The sequence below is a fragment of the Podarcis erhardii genome, assembly GCF_964252035.2.
Source record: "Podarcis erhardii genome assembly, chromosome: 1".
Classification (NCBI taxonomy): Eukaryota; Metazoa; Chordata; class Lepidosauria; order Squamata; family Lacertidae; genus Podarcis; species Podarcis erhardii.
Window position 1 is genome coordinate 85,675,810 of NC_138497.1, and position 15,406 is coordinate 85,691,215.

The 15,406-nt window shown below is 42.6% G+C and overlaps 1 protein-coding gene across 9 annotated transcripts in view; it reads left to right on the forward strand.

The window, feature by feature from the left end:
- Positions 1 to 15,406, forward strand: part of SPTB (spectrin beta, erythrocytic) — a 91,927-nt gene that overhangs the window by 32,868 nt on the left and 43,653 nt on the right. For 6 of the 9 annotated variants that reach the window (XM_081838093.1, XM_081838096.1, XM_081838097.1 and 3 more), the window contains 6 exons: positions 3,344 to 3,542; positions 7,722 to 7,873; positions 8,670 to 8,843; positions 11,440 to 11,531; positions 13,133 to 13,213; positions 13,830 to 13,945. In XM_081838093.1, coding sequence (XP_081694219.1) covers positions 3,395 to 3,542; positions 7,722 to 7,873; positions 8,670 to 8,843; positions 11,440 to 11,531; positions 13,133 to 13,213; positions 13,830 to 13,945 — 763 coding nt within the window. In that variant the 5' untranslated portion in view covers positions 3,344 to 3,394. Of the gene's footprint in view, positions 1 to 686; positions 749 to 3,343; positions 3,543 to 7,721; positions 7,874 to 8,669; positions 8,844 to 11,439; positions 11,532 to 13,132; positions 13,214 to 13,829; positions 13,946 to 15,406 lie in introns of all 9 variants that reach the window. The other 3 variants (XM_081838095.1, XM_081838098.1, XM_081838094.1) reach the window with 1 other exon arrangement.

The window sequence follows — 15,406 nt, forward strand, 5'->3', positions numbered from 1 at the left end:
AGATAAGCATTATTCGTGGAGTCTCCCACCCTTACATGCCCCCACTGTTTGCTGGGAATCTGGCTAGTAAACAGATAAAATGGGGGAGAACATGCTCTCATAGGCTAGCTGAAAGATAACTTTTCCTTCAGTCTGATACATTGGGAATGTGGGTCTTGTCTGGTAAATATTGAAGAACACTAACACACCAGCAGAATTTTTGAGTCTTTTGGCCATACTCTCAGCAATCATGGATCACATGAGCACTTACTAAATTGTGTGAGACGTTAAATCCTTATTAGCAGCTTAAACATAGCCTCTTAGCCATAATTTCACATTTAGGTTTGCTGGGCCAATTTCTCCACTTTAGAAGATCCGATCAATTAAATGTGTGTTACTTGTGTTCTGCAAAGCCCCTGGCTTAAACACACTTTAAGTCTCACTGAAATAAAAAATAAAATAACACTGTGCTTAGATCATGCTGATTTCAGTGGATTGTATTAGTGGGGATTGTAAAGAACTATGAGTTGAACTTGGATAGAAATTAATTAGCCACATTAGTTTAGTTTTCTTAAATTTTTCCATCACTTACCATGACCAAAGGAAATCCCAAAGAAACTGAGCAGAAAAAGTGGAAAAAATGAATTCTGATAAACTATGCAGTATAACAGTATATAATGCAATTTCTGTGCCCTATCTTCCCTCAGTTTATCACAGGTGTTACAAGAAACAGTAGTGCCAAGGGAGAGAAGCAAATCTTCAATAACAGGTAGCTGTGTTGCTATTTTAGCATTAGTGGCATGTTTTGGTTTGGTTTGGTTTTGAAATCCTAAAAGAGCATATTTGATCCAGGACTGCAGTCTTTACAAATGTTTCAGGAAAGAGGAAGTTTTGAGTATGTCCATTCTCTTGTAGAAGGCCTTGTATAGATTGTAATGCTATAAGGACAGTTTATCTGTAACACTGTAGACAGTTGGGGATGCAGGGATTTCTTGAGCTGCCCTGCTTTCACTATAATGTCAGCAGCTATAAATTAGGGATTTAAAGGCTCAAAAAATTGCATCCCCTCTCCAAAATTTTCAATTTGATTTGGCAATGCATAATCAGAAGCATCTAGTCCACCTTGACGGATTAGAGCTACCAGAGCAGGTGTTTTGGTTTCATTCTTTCAGACAGTCGGAGGTGGTTTTGTTTTTATTTTTTTGGAGGGGGGATGTAGTGCCAACACCCTGAAAGGAAATGCTGATCTGATTCCTGGAGAAAAAGTGGTAGGAATCCAATTTGGAATTGAGTGAGCGTAACTGTTTCCTCTTTTTGAACATGCCTTTTTTACGCAACATATTTTAGCATATTGTGGCATCTCTACTCCATGTATTTCTGGATTAAACTGATTTTTAAGATCCTTTCTGGACTGGTTTTAGGCCTGGTTTTGGAATAAAAACTGTTTTGATTGCATTAGTGCATAAGTAGCCAAGGCAATGCCTTCAAAGTGTTGTTATACTACAACTCCCATTATCCCTGACCATGTTGGCTGGGGCTGATGGGTGTTGCAGCCCAACAACAACTTGAGAACATCAGGATGGCTCTCCCTGTGTTAGTGGGTAACCTATATCAGTAAATGACATGATGAGTGTGACCTTGTTGATTGTCCTGGGCCTCTCACATAACTTTCAGTGTAACTTACTATGGTATCTTTCTGGGTACTTTGTGGTGGTAGGATTAGGGAACACAGTCTTGCAGTGGTTCTGATCATTATGGAGGATTGATCCTAGTAGGTGGTGCTGGGAGATTATAGACTTTCTAGCCTTTGGCATTCAGGGTGCCACAAGTTTTCATCTTGTCCCCATTGCTTTTTAATATCTGTATGCAACTACTGAGAATGGTCATCCAGAAGTTTAGGCTGAAGTGTCATCATACACTGATGAAATGCAGCTCTACCTCTCAATATAAGCAACAAACCTGAGGAATTAATGTGGGTGAACAAATTCAGTGCAGATAAGACAGAGGTGCTGTTGACTCGGTGCAGATAAGACACAGGCTCTGTTCCTCTGCGTGACTATAGTCAAATCTGTTTGGGACTTGGTTATCTTTCCTTGTGTCCTTACCCCTTCCTTCCTGGATTTGCTGGTTGTAGCTTTTTTTCTGTTGCTTCATGGAACAAAGTTTTCTCCATTCACTTGTAAGGAGCACAGGGAAAGGGGGCTGAAGCAGGAAAATCCCTTTAGTGGGAAAACAATCCCTACCCTTACATACAATAAGATATGGCAGATTATATAGGGTGAAAATCAAGTTTTAAACTTTGCCTAGGATTGCAAAAGAGCTTGCACTTGTGTGCATTATCTGAGTTTTTCTTTCTGCTCTTTTAGAAGTTTGAAGAAGGCAGTCAGGATTCATGTTATGTCTTCCCTCCCCAAAAAGGACAGAAAATGTGGATTGTCAGAAAGAGAGAGGACCAGTCCTTCTAGCCCCTTCCTGTGTTCTTCCCAGTGTGAATTCATTTCCCCCTTTTGGAGAATATAGTGTCCACAACTCCATTTCTGTGTCATGCCAAGCCCACTAGTAGCCCACCCACCCTGTTCCAAAAACAAGAGTTCCATTTTAGGCATGCACACAGGCATTTGTTTACCCGTCCATTGCCATTTTTTAAACAACAACAATGAACTATGAGTTTTCTAGTATAACAGACTTGCACAAAACAGTATGTTAAAAAATAAGAAAGTGTGTGTGTTGTGCCTAGATGCACAAACAGTCCACCAATGGAAGTAGAGAGAATAGTCCTCACCCACATTGAAAGAACCCACACAATGTGCTTCAGTATGTCCACAGTTGGGTAACATGAAAAACATGTTCGTCCCTGTCCCCCCTGAAAATCTCAGTTAAAGTTGGGAGGATGGAGAACAACGCCAGCACAGGCTGCCACTTGAATGAGGACAGTTTCGTGTGGACAACCTGAAAAATATACACACATGGGATGCATCAATTCCACTTCAAAGTAAATCCTGAGACTAGCAGAATGTTTTTCTGAAAGCTCCACACAAAGGCAGGCTGTGCTATGTGAAATGCAATCTTCCTGTAAGTTATATCCCCACCTACTGGGCACAGTTAACTCTGATGCATTCAAATACCCTGCTGGTGGCTGCTGCAATATTTCATAACGTGCAGAAGCTGGGAGTTAGAAAAATATGTAAACGGCAATTGTGGCTTGCAGCTTCCTTGAATTTTCTTGAGGTGTCTTGTTTCTCTTTTAGATGTGTGTGTGTGTGTGTGTGTGTGTGTGTGTATGTGTGTGTGTGTTTTGGTGGCAGTGGGAGACGGAGAACATGTTTTCCTGGGAGAGGTAACACTTTGCTTTGCTTCCCTTCAGGGGCCTTTTCATGCTAACTAAAACAAGAACAGCAGCCAAACGCCCAGAACTATGACATCGGCCACTGATTTTGATCACTTGGAGATTCAGCAGCAGTACAGTCGGATCAACGCTCGCTGGGACGCATCTGACGATGAGCTGGACAATGACAACAGTTCTGCTAGGCTGTTCGAGAGATCTCGGATCAAAGCTCTGGCAGGTACACACGGCCATTGCCTCATGGAGACATTTCTTCATATGCTGATCCCTAACTTTTCTCTCCTCACTGAGTAGTAGCACACTTTGCGAGGATCTGTTTTTGCTGCTATCCCTTCATTTTTCAAAGAGCCCTCTTAAGAGCTCTGCACAACCTGCAGGCCGCCAGCCCAATTACCAAGCACCAGTCTGCCAAGTTCTTGATGGCTTCTCTGTTTTCGTAGTCCCAGGCAGGCAGGCAGGCAGGAAAAAACAAGAGCTTTGTTAAGACTCTGACAGCCTAATGTATGTGGCTGGTAGGTTGCATTTGGCTTGGGTTGGTCAGGTTGTCTGTGATTGCCTTAGAGCCTAATATTATGTTAGGTGGTGCTTATATGATTCTTCACCATAGGCTAGTGTCAGAGCATCTTGGAGGCTTTAATGTAGCTTTGCAAATAAGTACTGAGGCTATATATCACCTGCTGTGGCCATCTGCCCCTCTCTCATCCATCACTCCCTTTTGCTACGATCATATCAAGGACAGTCTCTCAAAGAGAAGGGGAGAGAGCTCACACACTTAAGTAGCTGTATAGCAGGCTGCTGTTTCCTCCCAGCTGGGGAAATGCTGTATGGCTACAAGACCCCGCAAGCACATACTCACATACACACATGCACTTGGAAGGAAAACAAGAGACAAGGTGTATGCAGCAAACATATTGCTGTATTGTGTTTCCTTTGTGGCCAATAATCAGGTGCAGAGAGGTCTGAGTAGGCAGGTGGCAGTGGGAAAGGTGGACAGACAAGGGGGTTTGTCAAGTCAGACACCCACTAAAAGCTTTGTCTTGCAACTAGAAAGCCAGTGCTTGCAGAACAAGACTGTTAAGTGTTTTTAACAGGCTTCTTTGCACTTGGAGGAAAGAGAGATGGCATATACATTACCTACTGAACCACATAACTTTGGGCACAACACAGCCGTGTGGAATGAATGAAAAGCTGAGTGTAGACAGATGAAAGTGGTAGGAATTTATGTTTAGGCCAAGGAAAGGCCTTCCAGTTCACTGAGAGAGGAGGCAGAAATAGTGGGAGATTCTATTTGTGAATCTACAGGGGTTCTTTATTTAAAGGGATATTACTGTATATTACAGGCCAGATTGCAAGGGCAGAAGAGTGGCCACCTAACCTGGTAGCCTTCTGGATGAAAGCAAGAAACTCTCCCCATGTCATTCATATATCTGGCCTGAAATCTCTAATTTTTAGCAGAAAAGAAACACTTTTCAGCCTTGATACAAAATGCTAATTTCAAACCAATACAAATCTAAACAAGCTTCAGACTTGTTTAATTATTGCAGCTTCCGCCCTAAGATCTTTAAGGTTTGTAGATCTTGGAAGTGGCAATGAAGCTTTAACAAATGATCCTCAAAACAGCTCACATTTGCAGTGTAGAAACATAGCTCAAGAATTCCATATGATGAATCACCTGCTGTATCTTCATGTGAATTGTTCAGTTAATAACTGGGGTGCAGGATGATAGTTCCCAGCCTGCGTTTTAATGCTTTATGTGCAGCCTTGGTCCTCTAATGAAGGCTTGAATCTGACATGTGCCTCAAGTCACGACTCTTAACAAAATCTGAATTAGCTGAACAATAAACTGAGATCATATTGTCTAAATATTACTCACTCCCCAATTCACTTTTGTATTTGAACCCATCAGTTTGGCTAAATAGAATTTTAAGCCCTTGGGAGCCTGGAGCTCATCCAATTAAGTCGGGTGGGTGGGAGGAAGAATCTAATGCAATTAGAGGGGTCCCAAGTCAAATGCACTTTCTCCCTGCAGGGGAAACGTGCAATAAACAGGCGGTAATGTTTCTTAGCACAATATATTGGGGAATAGGGGAAGTGAATTCTGCGTTGGAGGATTCTGGAGGAAATGAGAGAATAAAGCAATGATAGTTTACTGCAGGTACGCTCCTCAAGAATTTGGAATTGCCTGCAAGCTTCCTGTTGACAATACACCATGTGGCAAACCCAGTTGCCTGGGTCCTAAGAAACAAGTTTTCTTTAAGCATGCCTTCTGTGTGGCTTCACAGCAAGTTCAAATGATGTGGGTTAATTATTTCTGAACCTACATTGGGTGCTTCCGGATGGCCTGTTTTATTGAACATTTATCCTGATTTCTTCTTATGGAGATTAGATAATGTTGGCTATCTAATGAACAGCCATTCCAGTTTGTTTGCAGGGAGGTTAGATGATGTGTCCAAACCATTATCCTGCACTTTCCAATATATTTCCCCATCACTTTCCTTAGCACAACCTCCGCGCCCTGCTCCCCATCTTTTAGGGAAGTGAGTTTGTTGCACAAGACCTCCCAATCAACTGCAATTTCACAATCTGAATTTGCCAGTATGTGATTGGATCCAGCCAGAAGATAGTGACAGCCTGGAAGTGACCATGATGTACCATGACTGTGAGGACAAAAGAGTGGTGAAAGGGATGGATTTTTCTTTGAGTAGCAGGCAGGTGTGCTTTGTGTTTGTCAGAATGCTTGAAGGCCAATGAAGTGCCTGAGGGCTTATCCACACTCACCTTTCCTCCACTGTTTCTAGGCATGGTCCATGATTTAAAACATTGTGTCCAAGCACCCCGCCCCCGCCCCCGCCCCCCGCTTTTTCTTTTTATTTTCTTTTTTTTCCCCTCTGGCGTTTTCTCTGCAAAAAACTGCTCTTTAAAGTTCAAAACTAGCAGGGCAAAGAGCAGGAAAGAGCAAGGCAAAAGGTACCGGTAAGTGTGGATAAGCCCTGCATATTACTGTGCCCCAAAGCACAGTTTGTCCCTTCTTCAGATGGGTTCAAACAGTACCCTGCTGTTATCAGTGATTCTGGTAACTGCCATAGCTATTTTAGTCACTCTGACACATGACTTGAGAATTACGTTTTGGAAATTCCGGTCTTGGATTCCTGACACATCGCAAGCCCTGTACCCAGTAGCTAGCTTTCTAAAAGCTCCCTGATTTTAAAATGGGAGTGCACCTTAGCTTCTTTCTCTTTCATGGCTGGTTCTTGCCTTCCATTCCTCGCTTTACACAAAGGAGGGGGGGCAGAGTGAGAGGAAAGGCTTAGGATAGTTTAAATTAAATTACAGTGATGATGCAATTAGATGAGCTGTGTATTGTTCATTTAGTTTTCTGGTCCTGGGAAATGTAATTAGCATCAGAGTAAGTGTCAAATTGTGGACATGCTGCACCTAATAAAAAGTTCTCAGAACAAATTCAGACTCTCTCTTTAATTGATCTGTGTAACTGAGCTTCAAGAAGTCTATAAAAGTATAATAGTGAAGAAGCCAAGTTCAGGAACATATCTTAAACAGCTCTTGTTCTTACCGCAATGTCTTTTTAAGCTTCAAAGATCATTAGTGTGAAGGGCAGGAGGCAAAAAATACTGTACTATTGATCAAGCAAGGAGCAAAGTTCAGTATCCTAATACTGAAATCCTAATATTCAAATCAGGCCTGGCCAATCCAGAGCTTCGTACTGCCTGAAAGTCACATTTGCCAGTTTTTCAGAGCCTTGTTCTCTACTGTGCCTTAAGGTGGTTCTGATTCGTCAGCAGATGCAGTCTTGATTGGCTCAGCCTCAGCCAATGTGATCCCCAGTTCAAGGCTTTATGTCCCTGTGACAGAGTGGGCCCTTGAGGGTCACATGCACCACACAAATTCAATGGAAATGTAAACAGCTGCTGTCACAGAGTGGACTCCAGTGTGGGCAAACCCCCAGGGCAGCCATACTGCTTTCTTTCCAATAAGTGCATGCCCAGTAGCTGCCTGCTGAAATGTTGTAACTCCAGAATGGTATTCTGGAGAGTAGTGGCAGCTGGGCTTTGGAACTTGAGTGCTAGAGAATAATAGTTATAGGGGAGGTACAAGAAACTGTGCAGGGCACTAAATTCTGATCTTTACAAAGCTCCTGTCTGGCTTTGGGGATCTTACCAAATACTGTCCAAACATTTAAACTTTCCTTGGATGCTATAAGGCCTAGAAGCTGACTAGTTTTAAAACAAAAACAAATCATTGAGATTTTCAGAATACAAAATTTCCCACCGCATACCAGAGTTTGCACCTGTGCAGCAGCTTTACAGAATTTCATGTGGGTGTGCATTTTTATTATGAGTGTTTGAGTTAAGTGACTAAGATAGTCTTCTCTTGTTTTCAGATGAGCGGGAAGCCGTACAGAAGAAAACCTTCACCAAATGGGTGAATTCCCACCTGGCACGTGTGACCTGTCGCATTTCTGATCTCTACATGGACCTCAGAGATGGAAGAATGTTAATCAAACTGCTGGAGGTTCTTTCTGGAGAGCTGCTGGTAGAATTCCTTCTTACTTTCGCTCTTCTATGGAACTAACAGTGCATAAGATACATGAATTCTTGCCCTAAGGAAAATAATCATGCTCTTCCTAAGTATACTTCTCGGATTACAAAATTCTTCTTCTGCATAGAAAACAAGGTGCAAATTGTGTGTAGAGCATCAGGAGTAATGATTGTGGATGCAGATTTTTCACAGCATATATTGGTACCGGGAAGCCATTTTGTGTTTCCGATTTTGGAATTACCGTAGTTTAACCTGTAAAGTTACTCTAATGCAGGCTGTTTTTCAATAGCCACCCCTTGCATGCTGTCCTTCATCTTCTCCTTTCAACACATGGCACATTGTAATCTAGATGAGATGACCATTGGAGAACAAGATAATGAAAGATTGTGCTTTGGTGTTGTGGACTGGGTCTCACAAAAGTGAGCTTTGTTCTGGTTCCATGGTTGTATGATATCAGATTTCATATACACATAATATGTTTTGCATTTTTTGCTTTTGAGAACAAAAAGTAGGCTGTACGTTTAAGTAGGTGAGAAGAATTAGTAGGCAACTTTGTAATATGTAGCTGAAATGTATGCATATTCTGCGTATTTGGAAACCTACCATTTGTCATAATTTTAGCAAAGGTTTAGAGTCTGCGCTATTGAGCAGATCCCCTTTTGCTATTGCAAGAATTAGAATTTGTTTCTTAAAAGAGAGTAGATGCAATGTGGGTGTTCTCCCTTCAGCGAATTAGGTGATGGCTGAAAACTCTTAGAAGTCTAAATACCGCCTTTTCCTCACTTCATAGCCCAAACCCACCAAGGGGCGCATGCGGATCCACTGCCTGGAGAATGTGGACAAGGCCCTGCAGTTTCTCAAGGAGCAGCGGGTACACCTGGAGAACATGGGCTCTCACGACATTGTTGATGGCAATCACCGTCTGGTGCTGGGCCTTATCTGGACAATCATCCTGCGCTTCCAGGTGAGTGCTAGGCCAGATTCCCACAAAAAGACAAAGAGGAGGTTATCAGTAGGATATCATGTTCTGACAGCGGCTATAAACTAGGGTTTGTACATGTTGGCAGATTACTATTTGGGGTTTTCATATCCACACTCTTGCTTGTCTAGGGTTGCAATATTTCAGAAAGTGAAAATCTGGACAGAAAAGTTTTTTTAGTTTTGCCCAAAGTTGATGAACTTTTTTTTTTGCAAAATCAGTAAAAAAATGAAACAAATGATGTTTCTGAGCTATTTTTAAGGGAAATCGGCAAAAACAACACTGCTGACATTGGTTGCCATACGTTCGGATTTCCCCGGACTGTATTCTAGGAATGTCCAGGAAATTCCAGACATATGCCACCCCTATGCTTGTCATATGCTGAGAAGTAATTCTTCCAGGCTGGAGCAAGTTGCCAGAGTAGAGTTTTTATAGAATGGATGAAGCCATGTCTTTTATTGTATGTTAATAAATGTTGCTCCATTGAATTGTAGCCATTAGCACTTGACTTTTCATGCCGCTAAAGGACACAAAGAAAGCAGAGAAAGAAGCAGGGAGATCATGCCACCCAGGGATGGGAAAGTCTGCTATGAGGCTTGGAGGAAGAAAGAGCAAGCATACTCCTGAACTCTTGAGCTCCCAAAGCATGAAATTCCTCTCTCTCTTTCTTATAAAAGCAGCATCCCAATCACTGTCAAAAGCCCTGTTTATGGTTTCCCCCAGCTCCACTGGAAGGTTTCAGTGCAACTCTCAATGACAATTTCTTCAAGGATGAAATGTTGCTTCCATAGTATTGTAACTTCTGCTGCATCGACCATTGTGCCAGAGATAAGGCTGTCCCATAATCTGAGTATGTGTGCTAGAATTGCTCTCAGGTGTCATTTTAGGCTGGATCATGTCTATTTGTTCTGGGGCTTGTGCAAACAAGTTACACATACAACTGCTTCTGTGGGCAGCAGCTAATCCCTTTTTGGTTGTACTAATCTGACCCATTGTGATATGAAAGGATGCTGGTGGTTTTCAAAGCAGTTCAAGTGTAAGCCTTTTTGGAGCAAGACTGTGCCTTTCTGCACTGTCCAGCACAAAAGCCGACATGCGGCAGTTTATACTTAGCAATGTTAATAATACCCTAGCTGAGAATCCATCTTTTTTTTTAACGCTGCAAATAAGATGTCAGGAGAAGAATGAAATGTTTGGTATGTTTGCAACTCGTTCAGTGCAAACCTATGCATGTTTACTCAGAAGTAAGTCTCACTGTGTTTATTGGGGCTACATAGGATTGCAGCCTGAATCACTGGGACTGAGGGTAGAGTGGGGTTTTTCTTCTTAACAGAAATAGGCGCCCTGAAGTGTGCCTGTCTTACAGTTTTACATTGTATTATAACATTTATATTGGATTTTCAACTTTACGTTATAAATAATTTTGAGAATTTAACTTTAGTGTGCGGTGGTGGATAATCTAACCACTCTTATGTGATGCGTCAGATGTGCAGAAACAGCCAGATCCTGAACTTCCCCTTGCCATCCTGTCAGGCATGGTCCCTTGGAGTCTTTTTAGTGGGAGGTGATCTCTAAATGGCCAGCGGTAGACAGCATGGTGGTTAGATCCTTATGAATAAGGGTAGGGTCTAGATCAGTGTCTTAATGACAGAAGGGCCAAAGCTGGGCTTGCATTCAGAGGTTGACTAATAATTTTGGAAATGACATCAGAAATATTTTGCCAAAAAGCTTGTCACACTCCCACCCTAAATGTATAAAGCTCCCTCTCTTGTTGCGGCCCCACCAACATTGGGATGAAGTCGCAAAGGTGATGCGAGAGAGCTTGACCAGAGTCCAGTGCCAGCAGAGCACCACCTTCAGCATTGCCTCCTGGACTTTGGCCAAAATGGTCTTTATAGGAGGCTTTGCCCATATTTTACTCCAGGGGTCTTCATATAGTGTTGAGCCTGGGTCGTATTCTCATGCCTAGTGCAATCCATCTGCATTTCCCATCTTGCAGTCAATCAGCAGTTTATAAATAAAAGAAACAGAACCCTTTGAGTACGAAGCAGAATGTTCAAAAACCCTGTTGAAGCACAGACTAGTCACTTCCTTGAATAACCTTTTAAGGAACGTCCTAATCTGTAACGACTTAAGCCAGGAATGTTTAACACCCTGAAACTTGTCATGTAAGACATTCCTTGTATAGGTCTCCCCCTAGTCATTAAATCTCTAATTTTGTACAACCCTTTTTCCTTCCACCCCTGATATGGAGCATATGTATCTTGAAAGTGGAAAGCAGGGTGATTAAGAAAAGGTAATAAGGGGGAGTCCCTGGAACAAATAATAGTGTTCAAGGTGGAGTGGAAATGGTGCTGTGCAAAGTACACTTTGGAATGGCAATATTGTTCAATAGAAGAGGCATCATAATCCATTTACAGTGCAGATTCAGCAGATTTCCCCTTCCCCATGTTGTAATGATGTGAAACGACTGTTACCTTTGCTAAGTTGTGTGTGCTGAGAACCTGAGATGCACATACTAATACACAAAGCATCTGTAGTGATAGGCCTTTAGAGTGGAATATTTTTTATTTCAATTTAGATCCAGGACATCATTGTTCAGACTCAAGAAGGTCGGGAAACCCGTTCCGCGAAGGATGCATTGTTACTCTGGTGTCAAATGAAAACTGCTGGGTATGATGACTGCTAATATTTCCAACTCAGTGAATGCACGGTAAACCAGTTGGCTTAAGCCTGCAGAACCAGCTAGGGAAACCTGGATGGGACCATGAAGTTGGGCCATGTTCCTACTCAGTTCTTACCAGTGATATAACGAAAACTCTCCATCAAAGTATACCACAAAGGACAGAGATCTTTCAGGGCTGTGTCATAAGGTTGTTTTAAAATGGGACATATGACTGTTTTTATAATTGTCCTCATAATATTCTCCTTTGTGCCACAACAGCCCTGTTCTCTGTAAAGAATCCAAGCACAGCTTCTCTCCCCTCCACCACCATTACCTTGGTATCTTTCACTTTTCAGGAAGGCTTAGGCCTTGTAATTGATTCCCTATATTTTTGAAGGAATCTCTTTTGGATTGTCCTATGTTTGGGACAAGGTGAAAATATTTAAAGTGTCTTCCAACATTGCACTTTGGTGGGTATACAAATGCTCGCAGTGGAGAGGAGCAAGAATCCCAGGCAGGGCATCTCTGGGGGCCTGTTCTTCCAGCTCTATCTGTAATGTAGCCACTGCACATGCTGACGTCTTGTTTCAAGTGCCATGAACTGAGTCATTTGTGGGTAGACTGATAATGCATGGAGAACTCTCTAGAGGGCTTTTTCATTTATCACTTTATATGCTTGAAAATCTACTTCAGGAGGGTGCAAAAAGCCCAAGCATCCCATGATATGTTAACCTTGACATGACTATCTCAGCGCAGATGAAACTAGGAGCCAGAACATTTCCGTTTTCACAGTGAGGAGTATCAATTGCAGGAGTAGCCCCTCTGATCCTCATCATTATTATTTTGTTTTAAAATGGGAAATCTGCTTCCAATATGATTAACGGAGCATATATCTTTGTGTATTTTTGGAGTGCATAGAAGGAAGTAGCTAGAAAGGATGGAAACAGCCTGTGGGCCACAGTCAGCATTCCCCCAACCCAGTGCCCTTCAGATATTCTGAGCTACAACTCCCGTTATCCCTAGCTATGTTGGTTGGGGCTAATGGGAGTCACAGTCCAAAGCAAGTAGAAGGCACCAGTTTAAGGAAGGCTGAGCTTGTCCATCCCATGGAATGCTAATTCGTCTTTGCTAGTCTTAGAGCAGAATTCAGGAGCTACCAAAATGGTGCCTTCCAGAAGTTGTTGGACTACAACTCCCATTATACTTGACCATTGGCCATGCTAACTGGTGCTGATGGGAACTGGAGTCCAACAACACCCGAAGGTAACCATGTTGGCTACCCCAAACCTGGATGATCAGAGTTGTCCATCCAGACCAAACATCCTTCTTTTTATGGAGCAGCACCTGCACTTTGAAATGCAAACTGTGCCTGCTAGCATTTCCCACATCTGCCTTTTAATTAAAAGTTAATTCTGGTGTTTTCCAAAGTACAAGATGTGGCTCGAAAATGTAACTTGTGTCAATCAAATTGTGCATCGGTTGTTTTCTCTTTTAGAGAAAAGCTTTTCCTCATATAAAATAAGGTCTGTAATTGGATTACCGTTTTGTAATCTCTTGGACTGAATTATAAATCCTTTTGTCTTCCCTGTTATTTCCCTTTGTAACGCAGCTATCCCCATGTTAACGTCACCAATTTTACATCCAGCTGGAAGGATGGCTTGGCATTCAATGCCCTTATTCACAAGCACAGGTAAGGTCTGGGGAAAAGTGCAGTGGGTTGATGGACACCTGAATGTTTTGCTGGTGTTCCTGAGCTAGCCTAGTAATGATGAGTGTATGTGCACACATTTGGCCTCATCTTTCCTCCATGAACTCTGCCTCATTCCCTCCACTAGTCTGCTATAAGTCTCAGTTATCATTCTTGCTATTTGGAGGTTGAGTGCCATTTCTTATGTGTCCAAAACGTCATGATCCATGAACACAAAAGAACGAGGCCAATGAGGACTGAGCATGCCCAGCAGTCGTGGAATGCTGAAATAGACTTGCATTCAACCAACTTTTTACTCAGAGTAGATCCATTGAAATGCAAAGTCCTAGGTTATTCATGGCCATGAATTCCCATGGGTCTATTCTGAATAAAAGTTAGTTGAATATAACTCTGAATGTTGGGGAGGAGGGAGATATTGTGTGTGAGGAGGAACAGAATGGAGTATCTCACTGACAGAGACACCGAAGAGGAGCAGACCACACTGCAGCATTTTGTTGCAAGCCTCACTGGTAAACTTAGCTTTCACTTCCTTTTGCATGGTCAAGTTGGCCTACCATACTGCGTGCTTTAACTTTCCCACTGTCCTCTTAATTTTTAGGCCTGACTTGATTGACTTTGAAAAGCTGAAGCACTCGAACGCTAGGCACAACTTGGAGCATGCTTTCATTGTGGCGGAACGGCAACTTGGCATCACCCAGCTTCTTGACCCAGAAGGTGAGTTTGTTTGGCTCTGTGCCTGCCCTTTTTAAATTGAGAATTGAGCTGACGAGGCAGATGAGAATTATACAGAAGAAGTGTCCGTAAGTGCTGAGGAAATGGTGGTTCACCTGAGGAAGCCTCTGAATTGGCTGCAGAATGTCTTGACTATAGAATATCATGAAGTTATGTATACATAAAGGTGGATGCAAAGCTCTGAGGTTTTTTTGCAGCTGTAAGCACAATCCACCAGAAAGCTCTTCTGTTGCTGCATTGCTCTGAAATGAAAGGGAGTTACAGGGAGAGCTCAGTCAGCAGAGCATGGGACTCCTCATCTCAGTGTCGTGGGTTCATGTCCCATGTTGGGCCAAAGATTCCTGCCTTGCAGAGGAGTGAACTAAACAACCCTCATGGTCCCTCCCAACTCCATGATTCCTTGATTCTAAATCTTTCTGTATTCTTGTGCATGTATTTTTTAATCAGAGCCTTTGATGCTGTATTTTTAGTCTGCTGTTCCTGATCATGGGTTTTATTATGATGTGTTATGTGTGTTTTGTTGTTCAGATTGTTTTCCTTCTTTCCTATATTTTTATTTATGAGCCACATTCAGTCTGATTTTTTTTATAATAGAAAGGAAAGCTATAAAGTCCAAAATTTAAGCCCTGCACATAGACACAAATCAGCCATGCTGCATGCAGTATGAAAAAGTTCTTTGTGGAAGTCATTCTTCCAGTTGTGCTCCATGAATGTTTTTCTGTAAAGCCAGCATAGCTAATGGTTAGGAGGGATGGGAGTTGTAGTCCCAACAGCAGAGAGGACCACAGATTCCTCCTGGTTTGACAGCTGTGGAGTGCATTAAAAAAAACCATCCCCTTAGCACTAGTCACAACTTTGGCGGTTTAGGCCTTGGGCGGAATGCTATAGTCTTCATCCACTTGGGTGGTGGTGGAGGTGAAGTAGTTCTCTGCAGCGGCTATAACAGGGTCCCCCGTTAGAGGGGTCTGGAAGGAAGTCTCTGTCCAAAGAGCCAGTTGCATAGGGCCAGTGGGCCATAAAGCTTCCCTTGGCGTTGGGGGACCATCCACGTAAACCTGCATTTTGCAATTGATCCATCCCCCGAATAGACTCTGTCATGCCTCAGTTCCCCAGCGTGGGAGCTGGGAAGGATACATGCCCAATGCCTATGCCAAGGCTTCCTATGTCTGAATTCAATAAAGTTCCATCCATATTAAATCCCAGACCGTTGTTGTGTCCATTCATTTCCCCTCCTTAGCAGTTAGGTGTGCCGGATGGGTGGACTCTGCGCCAGGCACGCAATGCAAAATTCTTCCACAATAAGTTTCTCCTACAAGGATGGGCAGTGTCTTTGTTGTTGTGGTGGTGGTGGTGGTGGTGTGTGTTTTAAAAAAAGAATTACTTTGTAATAAAGAATTGGGGAAAATGTCCCCCCTGTGTAGCCAGGAGATGGGTGGGTGGGTG